Source organism: Leopardus geoffroyi, chromosome E1, assembly GCF_018350155.1.
Source record: "Leopardus geoffroyi isolate Oge1 chromosome E1, O.geoffroyi_Oge1_pat1.0, whole genome shotgun sequence".
NCBI lineage: Eukaryota > Metazoa > Chordata > Mammalia > Carnivora > Felidae > Leopardus > Leopardus geoffroyi.
The window spans coordinates 60,121,660-60,142,584 of record NC_059330.1 but is presented as its reverse complement, the minus strand read 5'-3'; the positions used below and the strand labels follow the sequence as shown (position 1 = coordinate 60,142,584).

Genomic DNA, 20,925 nt, shown 5'->3' with positions numbered 1-20,925 from the left:
CCCACCCCCCACCCAGTCCCATCTGGGACAAGAACCCTCAACCATGATTGGGAAGGGGCTGTCACCCAGAATACGGCCACGGGGTAGCCAAATCCCGACACCCAGTCTCCCCTTCGCAGCCCTCCCCCACGTGCCCCTTCTCGGGAAAAATCGGGAGACTTTCTATCATTCACTTGTTACATTTTACAAAGATCCCAAGCTCATTTTTTATGGCCTCTTCTCCACAATTCCTAGGAGACAGGGAGAAAGCAAGGGTAAGGGAACCGAGCAACGGAGAACGGAAAGGGCTTGTCCAAGGTCAGACCCTGCACAGGCCGCGTGTCAGGCGGTTGATTCTTTCTCTTGCGTGTGAATAAGCTAGGGGCTGGGGGAGGCCGGGCCCCCCCGAGCGGCCATTTTGGAAGGACGTCGGGCGGCGGCCTGCAGCCCCCCACCAGCTCCCCTGCGGCCCCGGCTCCGGGTGGGGGGGACCCGGGCGGCAGGGAGCGGGAGGCGGGGCCCGCGGCGCCGAGGAGGAAAGAACAAAAGGGAGCCCCGCCCCCTCCCCCGGCCAGCCCGCGGCGACCAATCGTCGCGGCCGCTGCTGATGGCGCTCTATGATTGGCTGAACGGAGACCAATCCGGCGCCGGAGCCGCGAGCCCGTGCGGCCCCACGTGGGGCGGCGCGCGCGGCCCTTCGCGGGCCGCAGCGGGCGGGGCGTGTGGCTCGGGGCCGCGCCTCGGAGACGGGACCGGCGACCGCGCCCGCGCTCCGGCCCTGGGACCCCAGCCGCAAGGCTCCCCGCGCCGATCCAGCCGTCGCCGAGGCCCCCGAGTGCCCGGAGCGCGCGAAGTGCTGTGCCGCTTTCCGGGTGATTTGCTGTGCGGGGCCGGGGTGGTGGCTGCCCTCATTGCACACGCGGAGGTGAAGTGACAGCCTCAGAGCCACCCAGCCCTTTAGGGAGGAGGCCGCTGAGGACACTGTTTCCTGATCCCGCTGCTCGGCCACGGAGCATCCCTTCCCCTGAGGGCCTGGGCGCAGGGCTCCCAGCCCACCCCAGCTCTGTACCCCCAGAGGACTGCGCTCAGGGTGTTACGGGGCTAGGCCCTGGAAGCTGGAGCAGGTGGGGCGGGAGGAAGGACCAGGTGGTCTGCTGTTGGGTGGTGGAGGGACCTGGTGGCATCAGTTCATTCATTGACTGAGTCAGCTATTGATGCTTCCACGGTCATGTCCGGGGGATACAAACACCAGTGGCCCCAGCGGGGGCTTGGGGGCTAGCCTCCGCCTGGTTCCCATGAGTTACTCCAAGCTACACCAAAAGGAACATACAAGAATGTTCTTTGATAGGAGTAATTGACATGGTCTTACATTTTCATAGCACCCTTGGAGGGGGTATTTGAACTGAGGGTTGAATACACGGAAGTCCAGTGAATGAAAGGAGAGATAGATTGTCCGGTACCCAAGGCCAGCAACAAAGGGGAGCTGTTACCGCTCCAGACCTGAAGGGCAGCGGTGGTCCTGGGAGAGGCAGAGCCCGCAGGAGCTGTGACCTTGGGGAGAGGGACGCTGCGACCTGGCACGGAGGAGAATGAATATGTATACTGACCTCACTTTCCTCCTGCCTGCTTTTCTTGTCTGCGGGCTCCTCATTGGCTAAGTCCAGCCAAGCAGGGGCAAAGGAGTCCCCGCTGATACTGGACAGCTTCTGGCTGCTGTGTGCAGGGCAGCTGGGGCAGTAAGGTGCCCAGCGCCCTTTCTGAAGTGTGAAGGAAATCATCTCTGAAATGTTGCTGTTTTGTTTCGTGGGCAGTGGCATACGATGTAAGTGAAACGCATGTGCATCCTGTGCGGAGGTAGCCTCCAAGTGGGTGGGGGAGGGCACAGCTGAGTCCCTCCCTCCTGCAGAAGCCTTTGGAGCCTGTCCTGCGAAGGCATCAGGCAAATGATGAGTGGAACACAGGCAGGGAGCTGCACGAACAGCGCTCCTGTCAGTGCCTGTGGGCAATGAAGTCCAGGTCCCTCTCCTCCTCCAGGAGGCCTTCCTGGTTGCTCCGATTTCATTAACAGTTGTCACGGGGGACTAAATCCCAGTGGCGGGGACTGGCCTTGTTCACTGTCCTCTCTTCACGGCGGTCGTACACACTGGAGAATGAATGGACCGTGCTTTTTGCCTGGATGAGGCCAAAGACTGTTCCTTCCCTCTGAGGCGGGGGCATTTATTCGCCCAATAAACCTCTTTTCAGGGGCCTTTCTCTGCCCAGCCAGGGCTCCCCCTCCCAGGGCCCCAAGGAGAAAAGGATGTGTTCCAGGAGCGAAGTCCATGGTCGAATAGCACAGCCACGCATGCGTTTAGGATGAGGAAGCCTGAGCGAGGGCCTCCTTAGAGGTTCAGGAGAGAGAGGAGTCCTTGCAGACCGGGAACAAAGGAAACAGGTTGCACTTGAGATGGCTCTGAGGGGCAGGTAGGAGTTGGAGCAGCGGACAAGGTGAAGCCAGGGGCAGAGCTGAAGCCAGAGGTGAAATCACGTGGCATCTGGGAGCCTGATCTCTATATTCATACTGACGGGGCCACCCTGCCTGTCCTCCGAGGCTGGCTTCTTGCTCAGCACAAACCGCGTCATTCGTGGCCTCACTGCGTCTGTCTGGGGCTTGTTCTGTTTCGTCGTATGGGCGTGCCACGGTTCACGGTCCCGGTCTCCTGCTCGCGGACACGGGAGCTGCCTCCAAAGTTCAGGAACAGCAGTGCTGTGGCCATTTTAGCGCCTGTCTTCCAGGTTTGTGCCTGGCAGCGGAATGCCGGGGAGGCCGATGTTCGGCTTCGGTAGATGCCACAGTCCTTCCGGTGGCGGTCCTGACCGCCATTTCCACCAGCAGTGTGGGACGGTCCTGGTGGCCCTGTACCCGCGCCAGCCCTCGGGGTTATTTGTCCTGTACTCTTTGCCATTTGGGGGCTGGGGGGACACATTCCATCCCTTGATCGTCCTCATGTCCCCGTGAATAGGATGCTGACCTGAAGCAAGGCGCCGTGTCCCGGGTATAAGACAGATGCTCTGGGAGGTGAAGCCATGGCTGTCGGTGAGCCCTGGAGCTGCTTCTGGAAGCCCAGTCTCCATGCTTTCAGAAAACGGAATGTGGCTGCTGTGGCTCTCTGGATGGCCGCGGGGCCTGGAGCTCCCATGCGGGGTCAGGACTGGTGCGGAAGAAACTGCGCTGGGGAGGGGACTCTGGGCTTCGGGGGAGGGTGGGCAGCGGCAGGGGCTGTGGGAGCCCAGGAGGGGCGGTGGGTAGGGCGGTGGTGTCAGCAGGGCCAGCACCCATCTGGTGGGGCTGTGCCGGGTGCACGTTTGTGCCCAGACCCCGCGTTGGGTGCCGGGACATAAGGGTGAAGGCACACGGGCGGGGGCCCTGCCCTCAAGTTAATGGCAGTCCAGGGCAGCAAGGCAAAATCAAGGAAACCCACAATAAATACCTAATTACAGGCTGTGATGAGCTCCCTGTGCCGCGAGAGGGCTGACCTGGCCTCAGAGATCACAGCCTCCCGGGGACTCTTGAAGGAGGTGTCCCAGCAGCATGCGGATGAGGGGCCGGAGGAAGGGGAGGGCTGGCGGTGGGGGCCCTCGGTGTGTGGCCCACAGCCACAGAAGGAGGAGCCCCAAGAGCCTAGGGGTGGGCTAAGCCATACCCAGGCTCTCCGCAGGAACTCCAAAATAACAGCGACTTCGACAGGGAGGCCTTTCTTTCTCTCTCACATGAAGGCTCCGGGAGAGTTTAGGAGGCTCCAGGGTCATCAGGAACCCAGGCCCCTTTCTTTAATATTAAAAAAAATTGTTTTACTGTTTATTCATTTTTGAGAGAGAGAGAGAGAGCATGAACAGGGAGGGGCAGAGAGAGGGAGACACAGAATCGGAAGCAGGCTCCAGGCTCCGAGCTGTCAGCACAGAGCCCGACCCAGGGCTCGAACTCACCACCGTGAGATCATGACCTGAGCCGAAGTCGGAGGCTCAACCAGCTGAGCCCCCGGGCGCCCCAAGAACCCAGGCTCCTCCTGCCGGTTGGCTCCATCATCCTCAACTGTGGCCTCCTCCTCAGGATCCAGTGAGGCTGCTCCAGCCATCAGTATACATTACCAGCGGCAGGAAGACACAAGGGACGAAGAGGAGCCTGTATTTAAGGACCTTGCCATTGCACATGACATTGCTGTGCACCCCGCTGGCTAGAACTTGGTCCCCGTGTGGCATCTAGCTGCAAGGGAAGCGGGGCAGTACGATCTCGCCCCTGGACATCAGTAACTGGAAACCAGGGGCTGCTGCTGAAGGCCAGAAATGACCAGTGGATCGGATCCCCGTCCTCCCTGCACGGAATATGTCCCGCAGCGTCCGGTGGCAGAGGCCGTGGGGTCACGGGGCATGCTGGAGCCTCCCCACGCTGTCCTGCTGGCATCTCACCTCAACTCATTTTCACAGATGAGGGAACTAGGTCTCAGGGGAGCAAGTGGCCTGTCCAAGGGCCCACAGCTGACAGGCCAAGAGAGGCAGGCCCTGCTGAGAATTTTCCAGAACTTTTACCCACCGGGCGTGGGGTGGGGGTGGTTCAAGACCATGAGGCCCCCATCACTCCCTCACCCAAGATGCCTCTTCTCTCCTGGTCTCTTGTTGACTGAGGCTGTCGCTGCCTCCTCTTTAAGCAGGACACGGGAGTGACCATAAACCCCCTCCTATCTTCCAGAGCATGGGAGGCAAGGCAGGGACAGTGACAGGTGGCCAACCTCTGGGTGACCAGCGTGCCCTCAGCACTGGATGGGAGCCCAGGCAGAGAGGAGAGGACCTGGAGCTGCCCCTCTCAGTCCTGATGTGCTCCCCGCTCGTCCCCTCTGCTCACCCCCACCCGCCCCACAGCGGATCAGCTCTCTGCCTGGGCCCCAGGGCAGCATCCTCCAGGGCCAGAACTCGGTCTCAGTCTTAGTCACTGAGGCTAACTCCCTGCCGTATTCTCTGTCTGCACATTCACCTTAAAACTCACAAAGGGGCACACATTTATAAAAATAAAAGCAGACATTTCCAAGGTGCATAAGGTCAAAAGTCAAATTCTGCTCCGCAGGTGTGCTGATGCCTGGGTCGCAGGACTTGGAGCTGAGAGCTGACTTGGGGTGGCGGTTGCCAGACCGTGTCTACACCCGCGTGAGTGCCGCACGCACACAGATGCATGCACTGTGCGCTGCCCCGCGCGCCAGTGCGCGGCCGAGTTTGCTCGGATGGCTGCAGATGGGCACGTGGGTGCTTCCAGTTTTCCGTGGGAAGCGTTGGCATTGCGGTATTTGTGCAGCGGCTTTGTGGGTGTGGGTCCCCAGAAACTCACCACCCTCTCTCCCTCATCAGGCCTCCACCCACCCCTCCCGCCACCAGAGCGCCTGCGGGACCAGAGCCACCGGGAGCAGGGGGCACAGCGGCCTGGAGGCTGTCCTCTGGCTGCCTGGGGAGAGGCGGCCGCAGGGCTCCGGCCCCAGGCGCGGTGCTGGCCTCTGGGTCTCTTGTTCCTTGGCTTTGCTCTCTCTGCACGCTGGCCTCCTTCTCTTCAGGTTTCTCCATGCCGCGGGGGGGACGGGGCGTGACCCAGACAGGGCCCAGCCACCTGTCCCAGCTTGCTTACCCAATAGGAACACAGGGTTCTCTCTCCACGTCCAGGAAAGGGGCCAGGGGTCAGCGCACTGCGATCTCCAGGCCTGGGTCCCGAGCTGCCCCCTGCCTTGGGGGTGGGTGGTGGCTCTACAATCCGGTGAAGGCAATTCCTGCAGGAAGCGGGGACATCTGCTATGGGAAGAAATGGCCGGGAGGCCCACACTCTGGCCCCGTGGAAGCCACACATTGTCCCTCCACTCGCACCCCCCACTCGGGGGGCCCTGCCTGGCACAGCATACTTCCCTCCCAACAGAGGTCGACCTGGGCCACTTGACTGTGACGGTGGGAGGCGACCTGGGCCACAGTCCCCTGGGGCGTGTCCACCTCCCTGAATTCTGGTCAGGTTCTGCCCGGTGTCTGCAGCCTGGAGGAGATGCCAGGGCTACCTGCTGCCAGCACGTCTGACGCTGCACAGCAGGAGGAAAGAAGAGGGAAGGAGGAGAGAATAAAGAGCGTTCAACCCCAGACAAGTCCAGATGATGTCCTTGCTTCTCCCCACGGGGTCACAAGCCACCGTCGGTATCTGTGACCCCTCTGCTGCTGACCCTCCACGTTGCCCTCGCCTCCAGCCAGTGCCTCGGACGGGTGGGTTCTTTCCCTGCTGGGCTGACCCAACCTTTACTGCCGAGGGGGTCGGGGCCCTTGTGCCCCTTGCCCGCCTGGGGTTGCAAAGGTCTCCCACCAGCACATCAGCATGGCCCGGGGGAACGCTCCTGAGGTCCCCAGTCCCACCTGCGTCCTGGAGGCCAGACGGGTACTCCACACCCTCTTTCCCCATTCACTCGGTGTGGCCCCAGCTCCTATTTTCTGGGCTGGCAGTGTCCTCCCCTGGGAAACACACTGCAGACCAGCCTAGCTCTGAGTCAGGACAGAAAGCAGAACCGAAGATCACTGGTGTGACATAAGATGCTTGGCCTGCTCCCCCAGCTCCCGGACCCAGGCCCAGGGCTGAGCAAGAAACACCCCTTCTGCGGGTGTGTGGGCTGCACCCCCGAGCCTGGGCACACGTGCCCGGGTGCGCGTGGCTCAAGGGTGGTCGCGTTCCTTGCTGTACCTGTGCTCAGAAAGGAGTCCCTTGGTTGCAGGGACTGGGTGGGGTTTCCTGAGCACGTCGAGGGGTCCACAAGGCCCATGACACAGCCAAATCCAGAGCAGCGCCTACTCCTGGAGGGGACACGCCATGATGGAAGGACCCAAAGTAACCCACTGGCCGCTGCACAGCTGCCTGGTCCCCTAGGGTATTACAGTTGGGATCGGAGGTCTCTTGTCGTTGCTGACAACTGGGTATTTGTCCGAGGGGATCCAGGTCAGCTACAGGGAGGAGAGGTTCATGGTGGGGTCCTTGTCCATATCCTTCCTGCCTGCCCACTGACGGCGGGGCGGGTCACATGCCTGCCTGACCATTACTAGCTCTTCTGCAGCGGGGCCTCCGATGAGATTCACATGAGCAGGCAGGTGCCCGCTTCTGGGCACAGCCCACCATGTCGGTCCGCTCTCCTTCTTGAACCTGCCTGAGTCATCTGTCAGTCATTTGCTCTTTCCAAGTCCCTCATGTCTGGCCAGATGGACAGACACTGCCCAGGACTCTGTGTAGACCTTGGCCTTGGACATCCAGGGCCTCTGGGATGACTGTCCTGTAAAGTTCTGTCCTCTGGAAGGACTGTCCTGTAAGGCAGGGCTGTAATGGCACCGTGGTCCACTTGGGGCTGGTGTTGGCACACGGGTGAGCCCACGCTGCTTCCTCGGCCAGCAGATCAGGGGGCTTCACAGAGGCCGTGAGTTTGCAGCAGGAAGTCGGCTCCAGCGGCCTCCTGTGCCTTAGGGCCTGCTCGGCCTCTTCTGTGGGCACCCTTTCTGCTCCATGATGGACAACTGCTGGGTGCACCTGCTTATGCTCAGGTGGGCAAGGGAGCGCCTGGTTTGACAGTTGGGTCTCAAGGTCAACCCACTGCCCCGCAGTAGCAAATAAATACAGGATGTCGTGTAAGTTAAAATTTTAGATGAAGGGCGCCTGGCTGGCTCAGTCAGCAGAGCTTGTGACTTTTTTTTTTTTAATGTTTTTAATATTTATTTATTTTTGAGAGACAGAGATGGAGTGTGAGCGGGGAAGGGGCAGACAGAGAGGGAGACACAGACTCCAAAGCAGGCTCCAGGCTCTGAGCTTCAGCACAGAGCCCGACGTGGGACTCAAACTCACGAACTGTGACATCATGACCTGAGCAGAAGTCAGATGCTTCACTGACTGAGCCACCCAGCTGCCCCCACAGCTTGTGACTCTTGATCTCCAGTCGTGAGCTTGAGCCCCACGCTGAGGGGTAGAGTTTACATAAAAATTTTAGATGAACAGCGAATAATTTTTTAGTATGAGTATATCCCTAATACTTCACGGGCCATACTTACGCTAAAAGTTATTCCTTGTTTATCTGAAAGTCGAATTAAACTGGGTGTCCTGTATTTTTATCTGCCGACCCCCAGGGGTCAGGTACGCAGGCCTCCCTGAGCACAGCACGAAGCCAGGAGACCCAGGTTTCACTTGGGTCCCCCAGGAAGTCGGTCACCAGCTCAGGCTCTCTGGTCCACCTGGCCCTGATGCAGGCCTTCGCTGGCCTCCGAGGCTGGCCTGCGAACCGAGGGGCAGACTCTGATTGGCTCAGCTTGGGCCACGTGCCCACCCGAAGCCAATCACCTTGCCAGAGGGGCCAGGCACCCTGATTGGCCCGGCTGGGGTCATGTGAGCGAGGGGCGGCATGGCGGCCGGCATGGCTGCGTCAGGTGGCGCTGGGAGGCCTTCGAGGGCTCGGGACTTTCTCAGGTCCGCGGGCCTGGGGCGGCGTCGTTTCCCGCTCTCTCTCTCCCCGCAGGCTCGGGTGGAGGTTGTCGCCGCACAGGTTGGTGCCTGGCGGCGGCCTCGCGTGCCCTTCCCGTAGTGACCCCCCCGAAACCCGCTTCCAGCCGGCGGCCAGCGGGCGTCCAGTGGGGAGCCCCGGCCCCCGGGTACCTCGCCCAGCATCGGAGGGGCGGCTGAAGGGCGCGGCGGTGAAAAATACAATTACCCTGTCAGTGCGGGGGCTCCCGACACTCGCCCTGCTCACTGCCGGCCCCTAAGTCTGTTTCCTATAAGTGAAAACAGATTTCCTGACAAGGGGCAAGATCTTAAACTTGTTCAAAGGCTCCCAAATAAAAAGGGTGGTTTTAACTTTCCCCGCTCAGCAAACCAAATTGTGAGGAGGCCTCTGAACCCTTCCATCGCTGCGGGAAGGGCTCGGGGTTAGCCCACCCCCACTGCCATCTGGAGCCCGAGCCCCGGCCTGCAGGCTCAGCTAGAACATGGTTCCTACTGGTCTCAGGGCGAGCCTCCCCCAGGGTCAGGGACCCGGGCCCAGAGGTCGTCTTCCACGTCACTATTTTCTGAGATGATGCGATGGAAGGTGGTTCCCACCCACCAACCCCTCCTTCTGCCCTCCTCTGAAAGCCGCTTCAGCTTGGATGTTTTTCTTTGGATGAAACCACTTAAAGGAAGCTGCTGACATGCCCCTAGAAGTACTTTCAGCTGGGGGCTGGGTTTCCTGGGAGCAGAGCAAGAGGACTCCCTTCCTTGGGCTCCTTGAACTGGACTTCTTGGCCTCACTAAGGAGGGGCCCTGCTTAGCTCAGCTAAGCACAGCTCCTGTGCTGGCCATCTTCTCCACTGGCCTCTGAGCTCCTGGCAGGTGGGGACTTCCTGAGATCCCCTCAGCTCTGCATCCCAGTGCCTGGCAGAGGGCCCAGCACACAGTAGGTCTTCAGCATGTACTTGTGGAAAGGACAGATGGATGGATGGCTCAGATGCAAACAAGTTGTGTTCCTGCCAGGAGCAGATTACATCTTCTTTCTTTCTTTCTTTTTTTTTTTTTAATCTTTGAGAGAGAGAGAGAGAGAGAGAGAGAGAGAGAGAGAGAGCGGGCAGGGGCAGAGAGAGAGGAAGACACAGAATCCGAAACGGGCTCCAGGCTCTGAGCGGGCAGCACAGAGCCCGATGTGGGACTTGAACCCACGAACCGTGAGATCACGACCTGATCTGAAGTTGGATGCTTAACTGAGTGAGCCACCCAGGCGCCCAGGAGCAGATCAGTCTTAGCAGGGACTAAGAAACCCCTTTACTGATGGGCAGGGTGGCTGGTTCCAGGATGTTTGTAGCTTCCCCACCAGCCCTGGGTATCAGGAGGGGCCTGCTGTCTCTCTCCGTCTAGGGAGACAAGACCGGTGAAGGTTTTTTTCTGGACCGTAGGCATTGGCCTTGGACACCTTGGGTGCTGGGTGAGTACCTTGCCTTTTCTTCCTGCAGACAGGTGCAGTCTGCCTCGGGAGCCCTGGAAAATCAGACAGGAGACGCCCATGGGAGAGGGCCCCCGCCGACTGAATTTGGGGCAGCATGTGATGAAGAGAGCACCTGAAAAGTCAGGGTGACTAAGCCGGAGAAGGGGGGCGATGTCAGGGGAATGCGGAACCAAGCAAACAGTGTTCTGAGTTTGCAGTGGCGTCAGGTGCCCGTGGCCTTGTGGTGTGCTCCTTACGAGCCCTTCTCTGGGCTGCAGGCAGCTCGCTCTGTTAGCTCACCGCCAAGGCAGTAACAGGGCAAGTGTTTGGGTGCCATCCAGACACGGCTGCTTCCAGGCACTGCTCCTTCCTGTTTCGTTTGGGAGGGCCTCTCCCCAGCTGTCAGGACGCGAGTGGGCTGAATGGAGTCAGAACACGTGTCTGAACTTCACACATTTACATCTGATGTAAATGCTGGAGAACTCGGCTCACAGACTCCATCCCCTCACTACCGTGCCAAACGGGGGCAGTTTGGAGGCTGCCCCGTCCCCTTTATGCCTGAACTGGGCCCTCTCAGGACTCCCAAGGGTGTGGGCTGGGGCCGGGAGGCTCTGCAGAGGTGGGTGTCAAGACTACAGAACAGTGGGTCGGGGGTCCAGCCAGGTCAGCGGGCTTGCCCCCCCCCCCCCCGCCCCACCCGCCCCACCCCGCTCCACCAGCCAGTTACAGCCTTGACGATTGCCGTGTCCTGCAGCGGCCTCTCGCCGTCCTGGCCAGGCTGGCCACGTGTGACCAAATCTGCCATGCCTTGAGTAACCAACTGGCTTTTTGTTTCACGGGAGCTGGTCTGGGCTCCCGGTAAGGAGGGCGATGGAGGGGGCCCTGTGCAGCCTGCCCACAGCCACCCAATCCGTCTGAATCCTCCTGGAGTTCTGGTCCCTCGCCGATCTGACGGAGACTCGCCGTGCGGCCCTGTGTCCAAGTGGACACATGAGAGTGTGAGTCTCCCGACAGGGCAGATCCCAGGAGCTGGGGCCCAGGGACGTGGCACCCGGCGCAGGGAGGAGGGGCAGCAGAGAAGGGGCTTTGACATCTCCTACCCCGGCTTCTGCTCAGAAGCCTCCTCCCTGGAGGCTTCTCTGCTCACCTGGCCCGGAGGCCTGGGTGTTGCCTCATTCGTCTTCCTCTGGTGCTGTTTGTCGCAGAGCACTTGTCGCTGCAACCCCCATGTTTCTGCCATCCTTGGGGCTGGTCAGGGAGCTGCATGGGGCCATGGCATCCCAGACTAGCGTGGGGAGGGGGCGGCTTGTCCAGTGGCTTTGGGACCCCACCGGGCCCTCTGCACCCTTCAGGGGTGGCAGGTGGGTGCATCCCTGACACTTAGGTGGTTCTGTGATCATTTGTCAGAGAAGGGGGTATAGCCCCCTACATGCACCCCCAGGGAAGCCCCTGTGAATCCCTGGGCTGAGCCTCTGGGGAGGCCGCAGGGATCCTTGGTGGATTTGCTGTGGCACCTTCCTGGGCCCTGAGGAATCGCCAGGTGAGGGACAGCGGGGCCCTCAAGCTGGGTGGGGGTAGAGTCTGGCTCCACTGCATCCAGCCTGGGTCCTGGTGTGTGTCCCCAACCCCAAGTCCTGTCACTGCTGTCCAGAGGATGAGGAGACAGGGTGCTTAGGCATGTGAAGGGCCCAGCCCTGGCTCGGCCATTGTCCTTTTTCCCTGGGGCAGCGGTGTGGGGCCCAGAGGAGGGCCCTGCCCGCATGTGGCTCCAGAAATCCCTTCTGCCACCTCTTGTGAACCTCACCTGACTCTCATCGGTGGGCAAGAGTCAGGGACCCTGTTTTTTTTTTTTTTTTTTTTCAACGTTTATTTTTATTTTTGGGACAGAGAGAGACAGAGCATGAACGGGGGGAGGGGCAGAGAGAGAGGGAGACACAGAATCGGAAACAGGCTCCAGGCTCCGAGCCATCAGCCCAGAGCCCGACGCGGGGCTCGAACTCACGGACCGCGAGATCGTGACCTGGCTGAAGTCGGACGCTTAACCGACTGCGCCACCCAGGTGCCCCAAGGGACCCTGTTTTACAGATGAGTATTCTGAGGCCCAGGCTCACCCCTGCCGCCTTATCCTGCCCACCTCCATCTGTCCTTCTCTCTGGAGGCCCGAGTCATCCGGCCTCTTGGTGCCCCTGCCAGGGGTGGGCACTGAGAGGACTCAGCCTTTAGCGACCCCCAGCCTGTCTGCCTGGAGCTGGTGCGCGGAGTGGCCCTGCTTTCGTCACCGGCCACTGTCCCGGGTCTGAGCAGGGGGCCCGAGTCAGGTGCCCGGAGAAGGGCACAGGAGGCCTGACTTTTAGAGGAGAAGCAGCTTTGGAGATGTGCTGGCGTTCACTGGGAGCCCTGGGGACTGGGGACGGGGTGGCAGCAAGGGGGCCGAGACCCCCGGACTCCCGGCAGGAAGCAAAGGAGCCTTTCAGGGGCACTCTCCTCAGTGCCACCTCCGTCCACTTCCTTAGCTGGTACCCGGGGTCCCCAAGGCAGGTCCCTCCTTGCCTCTCGCGGGGGCCGTTGTGGCCCGCGGCCTACAGCTGGCTGTGTGCCCGATGCCCCCTCGCCGGCCGGGCCGCGGAGCCAACCTCTCACCTGTCTGCGGCCCGGGTCTGACACCAGCTCCCACCCAGCCCTGGGGCCGGGGCATAAACAATTTCAGCCCCACGTCCCCAATTGGTTTGTGGTATTAAAAACGAATTGCGATCAGCCAGGTTGTCATTTCTGCCTGATAAAACATCACTTGTATTGATCTCCCCCACCTGGTGCCATCATTTATCCTGCTTCGAGGCTTCACATAATGGCTCGTTTGTCTTGATCAAAGTGTAGTCCTGCACGTTTAACCCTTGGGGCTCCACTCGTGTCCACCCCCTTCCCTCACTTGGGCCCTGTTCTGTGGGGTAGGAGGTTCTAGAAGGCAAGGGCCACCTTGTTTGAGTTACGGTGGGAAATGGGAGGCGACAGGGAGGCAGCTGGAGGGGCTGGGGGATGGGAGGAGGTGGTCCTTGCTTGCTGTGTCCTTGAGGTCACCTGCCCACGTTCCCGGTTCCGTGGCGACCCCCCCTCCCGTCCCCTCCCGTGGTTTCCCGCCCTCAACCCCCCTGAGCCCCTGGCCTGGCCCCGTGCTCCTGGCCCCCACCTCAGGCCTTTCTCTGGGCACCAGCTCCTTCCCCTCCCCGGGGCTGGGCTGGCCCCTCTAACCCTGACCCAGGGCTGCAGAGGCAGTGGTCTCAACCTGATTGTGGACCCTCTGCCTACGGCCTTGGGTGCGTCCTGCTGTCCGGGAGCCTCCATCCTGCGCTGGGGTCACGACCTGGCCTGTGCGGAACTCTGGCTCCAGCACCAGGCCCGCGTGCCTCCCAGCCACCGGCAGTGTTCCTCAGCTACTTTCCGCCTGCCCTGCCCTTCCTCCGGGACGGCCCAGGTATCCCCTCTTCCAGGAAGCCCCCATTGACGGTTCCGGGGGTGGTGGTTCCTTTGTGTCCTTGGATGTCCCTGTCGGTCTGGCTGCAGCAGGGAGCTCAGTGCTGGAGCTACCAGGCCTGGCTCAGCCCTGGCGCTGACCGTGTAGTCCTTGGGGGAGGTTGTCTTGGCCGCACGGCTGTTCTCGCCCTTGGCCGTTGGCCTCTCTCAGGGCCCACAGTGTCAGAGAGCTGTGGCTGCTGGTCCGGCATCCCCACCTTGGCCGATGCACCCTGCTGGCGCCGGTGCTGGCTGGAGGACTCGAACCCACAACCTGCCAGCAGGAAGCACTTTCCCATCCAGCTCCTGGGCCCAAGTCAGTGCCGCCCTTTCTGTATTTTGTCACCCCTCCCACCCCGGCCCCTCCCCACTCTCTTGCCCCATAACTTCCCTTGTGATCTCTGGTGTCTGCTGACCTCCCCACACTGTACCCCCCGTGCCCTGCACTGCCAGGCAGGTCTTGGTGTGGGCAGGAGGCGGTGCGCTTACAAATCCTGGCTCAGGGGCCCCAGGCCTTCCTCCCTGCCCTGGCCCTGGCCCCCCGTTTCCCGCCGCCGCACGTAACCAAAGGTACTGGAGGTACTGAGGCCGGGGTCTCCTGAGCCTCTGGCCCCGCCCTGGTCCCTCCTCCCCTGCCCACAGAGGCTCCCTAAGCCAGAACCCTAGGTTAGCAGGCTCCCCTCCCCCCAGAGCTGCCGCCCCGGTCCTATCCAGTCCCAGCACTCAGCCTGGCCTCTACGGTCTTCTCTGGGCCCTCTCTGCCCCTCTTCCTCATGCAGCCCTTGGGAGAGTTGGGGCCACGGGCTGCCACGGCTGGAACCTCGCCAACTGACCTGCGTACAGTGGGGCCTGATTCCCGGACCGAGTCTAGGGGTAGGATGTGCCCGCCTTCAGGCACAGCTGGCTCCGGGAGCGCAGACTGTTCCGTTTGGGGCCGCTCAGAACAGGTTTGCGCCCCGCCCCGGCTCTACACGGCCAGGGGCCTCCTGCTCAGGAACCCCTCCGCCTGGTGGGCTCAGAAGAGTTCCTGGGCCTCTTCCATCCCATCTCTGTGCTCAGGGCCCTGGCCGGGTCACACGGCCTTGAACCTTCTCCTGCACCCCGGAGAGGGGTCACGTTCCCTCTGCTCTCTCTGGCCAAGTTGGTCCAGCAGAGGAAACAAGAAAGGGGAGCAGGCTGTCAGCAGGGCCGGCCGAGGGCAGCCCCAGTGTGGTTGGTGGTTGTGTGTGTGTGTGTGTGTGCACCCGAGCACGCACGCTCATGTGGGAGTTACATACCCACAGAGGCGGGGGGCAGGCGTCTGGGTCACGGCCCCGCTCCCCGCACTCACCTTCCTTCTGCATATCTGCCCTGGTCTGAGTCCCTCACTGAGGTCTCTAATCCCAGCTGGGACCTCCCTTCCCAGGGACCCTGAAGGTGGGGGGAGAACAGAGTGTGCCTCCTTTCCGGCTAGGTGGTAGGGTTCCGGAAAGACCTCAGGCCTGCAACCTCGGTGGGCAGGGCTGTCTCTAGCTAGGAGCTCGTTGGGGTGGCTTCCCTGCCCCAGAGGTACCCCTCTTCCTGACACCCTCCAACCTGGGGACTTCAGCTCTCCACTTAATCTGGAGCACTGTTTATTACCTCTCTACACTGTCATCAGCTGAGAAAATGTCTGTCGAGCGAGTAACGTCACGCTCTCCTTGAGGCGGGTGTCTGCTCTCCAGTGTGCCGGCACCCCTCCCCCAGCTGGCCACGGCGCCTTGGAGGCCACCCTTCCCCCTGTGCCTTGTGGGGGCCGACCCTCCCTCCTCTCTTCTGGGGCACCTGCCCTGGTCACGTGGACAATCTGACTCAGCTCTGGTGAGACCTGTAAAGAGGGGAACCTACATCTTGGGGGGGCCACGAAGGCCAAAGCCACCCCAGAAACTGGCAGCACCGTCCTGTCATGGGTGCGGGGCTCGGTGCCCAGGGGCTCCGCTCTGGCTGACACGGGGACAGACCTGGCCCAGGCCTGGACGTGGGGCCTGGGCATGTCCGCCGGGACCCGCGAGACTCCGGGGCCTCCCGGGAGTTGCCGTGTGACGTGCACACGGGCGGCGAGGCACAGTTAGGATTCCGGACCACTGAACACCTGTACAATAGTTCATATATTTATTCTTAAGCGAGTTATCAATAAAAAATTTAATACTAAAATGCCTTTACATAGAGTTTGCTGTTCATAAAACCTTTGTGTTTTGTTTTTTGTTTGTTTGTTTTTAGTGTTTACATTGGAAAAAAAAATCCAACCATCTTAGTTTACACATTTACAATAGTCGTGCTTCGCCAGGTCTAACCACGGTTAGAGGGAGGGCCGCGCCGCCCACGCGCACAGATAGAGGGAGAGAGAAGAGGAAGAGAAGGCGGGGGAGGAGGGCAGAGAATCGACACGAGGGCCGAGAAAAAGGGTTTCCTTCGCTCGGTGCCTGGGGTTTGAACTTTTGCGGCTGAGCTGTCCCCACTCGGCGCCCTGGCACCGGGCAGGTCTTCTCCTCCGGGCAGCCTTCTGCTTCTCCAGCCGCGAGCAGGCCCTCGGGCACCGCCTCCCGGGTGACCGCCAGGAATGAAATATTGCACTCGTGCGGAGACAAAGGGGAGAATGGGGTGGGAGAGGTAGGCCGGGGCGCAGGGGACCCCCCCCCCCCTCCCTGCCCCTGCATTTCCCACGGAGCCGGGAGTGGGAGGTGGGGCCGGGATGGTTTCCTGGCTGAAAAGGAAGGGGGCGGAGAGGGGCCGGGTTGGGGTGCCGGGCACCTGCCGACACCCCATGTTTCCCGGGGACCTGGGCTGCAGGTCTGTGGTCACACAAAAACTCGTCCTAAGGATCAGTGACTCACGTGGGGGGGGGGCTTTCCTGGGGCTCCCAGTGGGTGTGGTGGCACATGAGGACATGTGGCCCTCAGTACGTTTCAGGGACAAGGGTGGTTGGGCCGCGTCTGGCTTGCCCTGTCTCTCGGCCACAGGAGAAGTGAAGAGGTGACAAGTGTTCTGAGGCTCCTGGGGTGGCGCTGAGAGTCTGGGCCACCCGTCCAGCACTGGGTGGAGGGGTGAGCGCCCCGGAGGGGTGCTCCTTGCACTTGGCTAGGGTGTGGGCTCGGGCGGGCAGGAGGGACCCCTGCTCGCTCCGCACCCCAGGCACCAACTGGTCATGCTGTCTGCCTTCCCAGTGGCCACAGAGAAGGCCCAGAAACCTCCATGTAAGTTGGTGGGGGCCAATCCCGTCCCTGCTCTGAGTGGAGGCTAGGCAAATTGGCCATCAAAACAGAAATCAGAAAGAACTTGGGATATTCAGGAAATAAAATGAAAACATCACTTTTTTGTATCGATACTTAAAAATATTTGTTCATTTTTGTTTCGTTTTTAACAGAGGTAAGATACATTTATGGCTGCTGTCACGATCCCGGGCTGGGGGACCCGCTGATCCTGATTTTTATCTCAGCTTCTGGAATCCCTTCTCTCCCCAGGGACCCTCACCATCGCCCTCCTCCCCTCCCCCGCCCCCCAATACGGTCTTCCTAGGAGGTGGATTAAAAGGAAATAAAGTCGAGTGTGACTTCCATCTCAGCCCCCGAGATGGGTGGTGTACCCGAGGGTCCCCCTCCTGTGGCCACCCCCACCCTCAGCTGCCTCTGTCGCCACAGACGCCCCTGTCGGAACTCAGCCAGGCTGAGCAAAACAGTGCATTTTCAACGAAAACCCCCCAGAACAAAGCCTAGACACACACCCACACACACACGCGCACACACGCACACACACACACACACACACGTGCACATACACCCTTGTCACGCGTGTGGGGAAAAAAATCCTTTTCCACTATTTTTTTCCATAAAACTTCCCGCAGAAATACAATATTTACATAGAGAAATAAATAGACAACACACCTGATTTCTGCTTTCCCTGGTGGGAGACAGTCGGAGGTACTAGGGAAAATATGGCTTGGATTCTAATCTCTCGGGAACGGCCGATGGGGATCCAGGGCGCCGGCTGGGCCGGCCCAGGCTGGACGACTCTCCGGACGGGACGGGCCGCACGCGGGAGTGCCCGCTCGCCAGGGACAGTGATGCGAAGCCGGCACCCGCCGCGGGGTCGGGGGGGTTGCATATTTGCTCCTGGCTGCGGCGTTGGCGGGGGGAGGGGGGGGCTCCCCGGCTCTGCCCACGCAGCCGGGCTCAACACAGGATGGGCGCCCCGTCGGCTGCCACCAGCCGGCCCGTGGTGGGGTCATAGGTGCCCGCCAGGTAGTAGAGGTCCCGCCGGTCCTGGTCCTGGCACTTCCGGCTCCGTGTCATTTGCTCGTACTGCTCCCGCCCCACGACCTGGCACTTGTGGGAGATGGTCTGCACGTCGTTCTCGTCCTCGTGGCAGGACTGGTACAGCGCGTTCTGGGGGGGGAGGGGGGGTGGGCAGGAGCGCTGGGACGCGCCCCCAGGGGAGGGCTGCTCGGTCAGCCTGTGGGCCGTGCCCACCGCCTGCAAACCTGGGCTCCTGCACACCAGAGGGCGGTGGGGGTGTGTTCCTACGGGCCGTGGGGGGGCTGCGTGCCCCCCACGGTGAAACTACCACCCCTTTCACAGGGAGCCATGGAGGCCAGGGAGGGACCCTGTGTCGTTTCCTGTGAGGCCCGGTGGTGGCCCTGGGCTGGGAGGCCCCGCGGTGTCGGGGACGGGGAGGGGGTGTTCACGAATGAGACTACTCCTCCCGTTTTGGCTGCCACCCCCCCCCCCCCCCCCCGCGCCAGGTCTCCATTCCCCCAGGCCCCCTGCATGCCCCCCACCTGTCCCGGGCCCCCTTCAGGCTGCCCTGTTGCCCAGTCCTCCCAAGCTCCCCACTTGCCCCAGGGCCCCCCACAGGCTCCCCACCTGCCCTGAGCTCTCCTGCCCCAGGGCCCTACAGGGCACCGCCCCGCCCCAGCTCTCACCTTCCCGTCACTCTGCCGCTTCCCCAGCTTCGTCTCCTCCGGGTGGTAGAACCACTTGACCTTCACCACCATGTTACTGCCCCAGGACTCCCACATGCTCTCAATGCGGCCGATGTAGGGCAGGTTGGGCCGCCCGGCCGACAGGAAGACGGCACAGTCCCCGATGCGCAGCGTCTCCTTGCCCCGGACGATGGCCTTGTAGAACAGCTTCCTGGCTTTCCCCTTCATGCCCCGCCTCTGCAGGGACACAACCAGAGGCCGAGGGCAATGAGGGGGCCCAGGCGGCAGCCAGGACAGAATGACGGGGACACACACACAAGGGGAGGGAATACGCAGGAGGGACAGACGGCATGTCGTGTGTGCAAGCATGTGTGCACGGGCACCCCAGGTCCACACGGGGCACCGTGGCGGCTGGAGGAAGGCCAGCACAGCCAGAGGTCCGGGACGAGGTGGCCACACCCAGACCTACCCTGCCCACCGGTCAGGATGTCAAGATCCAAACTGACTATAAAGGAACAGTGGACCTGAGGCGGGGGTGGGGTGGGGAGAGAGCACGAGGCGTCCAGCGCACACACGTTTGCAAGGACAAAACGCCCCGGACAACCGTCCGTCCACACGTAGAGTGTGGGCAAAGAACAACGTTCGCGTCCATGCAACGAGGTGCTCGAGGTGCTCAAAAGGCGCAGAGCTGCCTGTGTTGTTTACGGACACGGAAAGACGTGCAACCAAGTGGACTTGCAGCTCGAGAAACAAAACACAGGCTGGGGCGCCTGGGGGGGCTCAGTCGGCTGGGCGTCCGACTTCTGCTCAGGTCATGATCTCACGGTTCGTGGGTCTGAGCCCCGCGTCAGGCTCGGTGCTGACAGCTCGGGGCCTGGAGCCTGCTTCCGATTCTGTGTCTCCCTCTCTCTAACCCTCTCCAGCTCACCCCTCTGTCTCTCTCCCTCAAAGATAAACATTAAAAACAACAATAACAAAAACAGGCTGTCTGCCCCAGTGCAAACATCCTGTACGCGATCTTACAGGCAGAGACAAGGACTTGGAGGGGACATAGTGGCTGTGGTCATCTGCCTTGTCCCACCAGGCGGCAAGGTTTTCTCTTTCCTCGTTTTCCTTTGATTTTCTTTCTTTCTTTTTGTTTGGTCGACATTAAATAGGACAACCCAAAGAAAGAAGCGAGAGAGGGAGCAGGCCGGCCTCCTGGGCACCAGGGGCTCCTCCCTGCCCTCCCCCTCCCTCTCCCTCCCCGGCTGGGGAGACGGGCCCACCTACCTGTGTGGGGTTCCCCGACCACTTCCAGAGCTGCCGGGCAGGCAGGAAGGCTGAGATCTTTGGCCGGTTTTCCACGGAGGGCAGCCGCTGCCTCCGGGAAAGCTCTTTGGCTTTGGAGAAGCTCAGGGCCTCCTTGCGCTTGAGCTTGGACTTGCCGCCGCTCGGGCCGGTGCCCGCGCCCCCGCCGGCCACCGCGGCCCTGGACAGGAAGCAGCGCTGCGCATGCGCGTGCGCGTGGGGCCCGCCCCCCTTGGAGCGCAAGGCCTCGGGCTGGGCCAGGAGGGCGGGCACGGGGTGGGTGAGGCAGGTCTGCAGGAGCAGCGCCGGGTCCTCGTCGTCCGAGCTGTAGGACGAGCCCTCGTCGTCCGAGGAGCAGAGGCTGGAGGTGGACAGGGAGCCCGAGGAGGAGGAGGTGGTGGAGCCTGAGGAGGAGGACGACACGGACAGGCGGGCGAGGAAGCGGGAGGGCACGCCGGGGGCCAGCCCGGGCCCGTCCTCCTCGTCGTCCGAGTAGGAGCTGTGACAGTCGCTGTCGCAAGGCAGCGGGAACTCGGCCTGGCCCGCGAACTTGCGCAGCGCCAGCCCCATGGGCAGCGGGTGCACGGGCGCCCGCCCCTTCCTGTCCTTGCCCACGAGGGCCGGGTGCGCGTAGCTGGGGCTGGGCAGGGGCCGCCCCAGCTTGGGCCCGAGGTCCTTGTCACCCATGAGCAGCGCCTTGCAGTTCTTGTTCTTGGGGGAGGTCACGCCCTCGTGGTCCAGCTTGACCAGGAACTCGCCGCCCGCCCGCCGCCGCGCGCCCTTCTCGGCCTCTGCCCGCTCGGCCTTCTTGGCCCGCAGCAGCTTGTGGGCGCCCCCGGGCAGGCCCGGCCCGGCCCCGCCGACGAAGGGCGCGTACGAGCTGGCCAGGCTGCTGAAGGAGTCGGCCCGGAAACCGTTGCCGAACACGGGCGCGGCCACGCTGTGCACGGGGAACAGCGCCTCCCGGGCCCGCAGCTTCTTCGCGCTGCCGTTGAGCTGGAAGAGATTCTGCAGCACGCCGGGCCCCTTGCCGCCCGCCGCGGCCGCCGCCTTCCGCTTTGTCTGCGCCACCGCCGACCAGCTCAGCAGCGGGCTGCCCCGGCGGCCCAGGAAGTGGTCCGAGGCCCCGGCGGCGGGGGCGGCGGGCGGGGGCTTGGCGCCTGAGGTCAGGAGCTCCGCTTTGCCTGGGGGGGGGGGGGGGGAGGCCGGGTAGAGTCAGGGGGACCCCCGGCTCCGTGCCTC

General features: G+C 62.0%; 1 protein-coding gene and 1 long non-coding RNA gene across 5 annotated transcripts in view; one reads left to right on the top strand and one right to left on the bottom strand.

Moving 5' to 3' along the window:
* Positions 1-956: 956 nt before the first annotated feature.
* LOC123604129 lies at positions 957-5,045 on the top strand. Its single transcript, XR_006715235.1, has 2 exons — positions 957-1,801; positions 4,070-5,045. It is a non-coding gene; the product is annotated as an uncharacterized LOC123604129 (long non-coding RNA).
* Positions 5,046-15,565: 10,520 nt separating this feature from the next.
* Positions 15,566-20,925, bottom strand: part of BAHCC1 (BAH domain and coiled-coil containing 1) — a 63,151-nt gene continuing 57,791 nt past the window's right edge. For all 4 annotated transcript variants that reach the window (XM_045489852.1, XM_045489854.1, XM_045489855.1 and 1 more), the window contains 3 exons: positions 19,666-20,867; positions 18,394-18,630; positions 15,566-17,857 (listed from right to left, as the gene is read on the bottom strand). In XM_045489852.1, the coding sequence (XP_045345808.1) occupies positions 17,645-17,857; positions 18,394-18,630; positions 19,666-20,867 (1,652 nt within the window). In that variant the 3' untranslated portion in view covers positions 15,566-17,644. The remainder of the gene's footprint in view (positions 17,858-18,393; positions 18,631-19,665; positions 20,868-20,925) is intronic.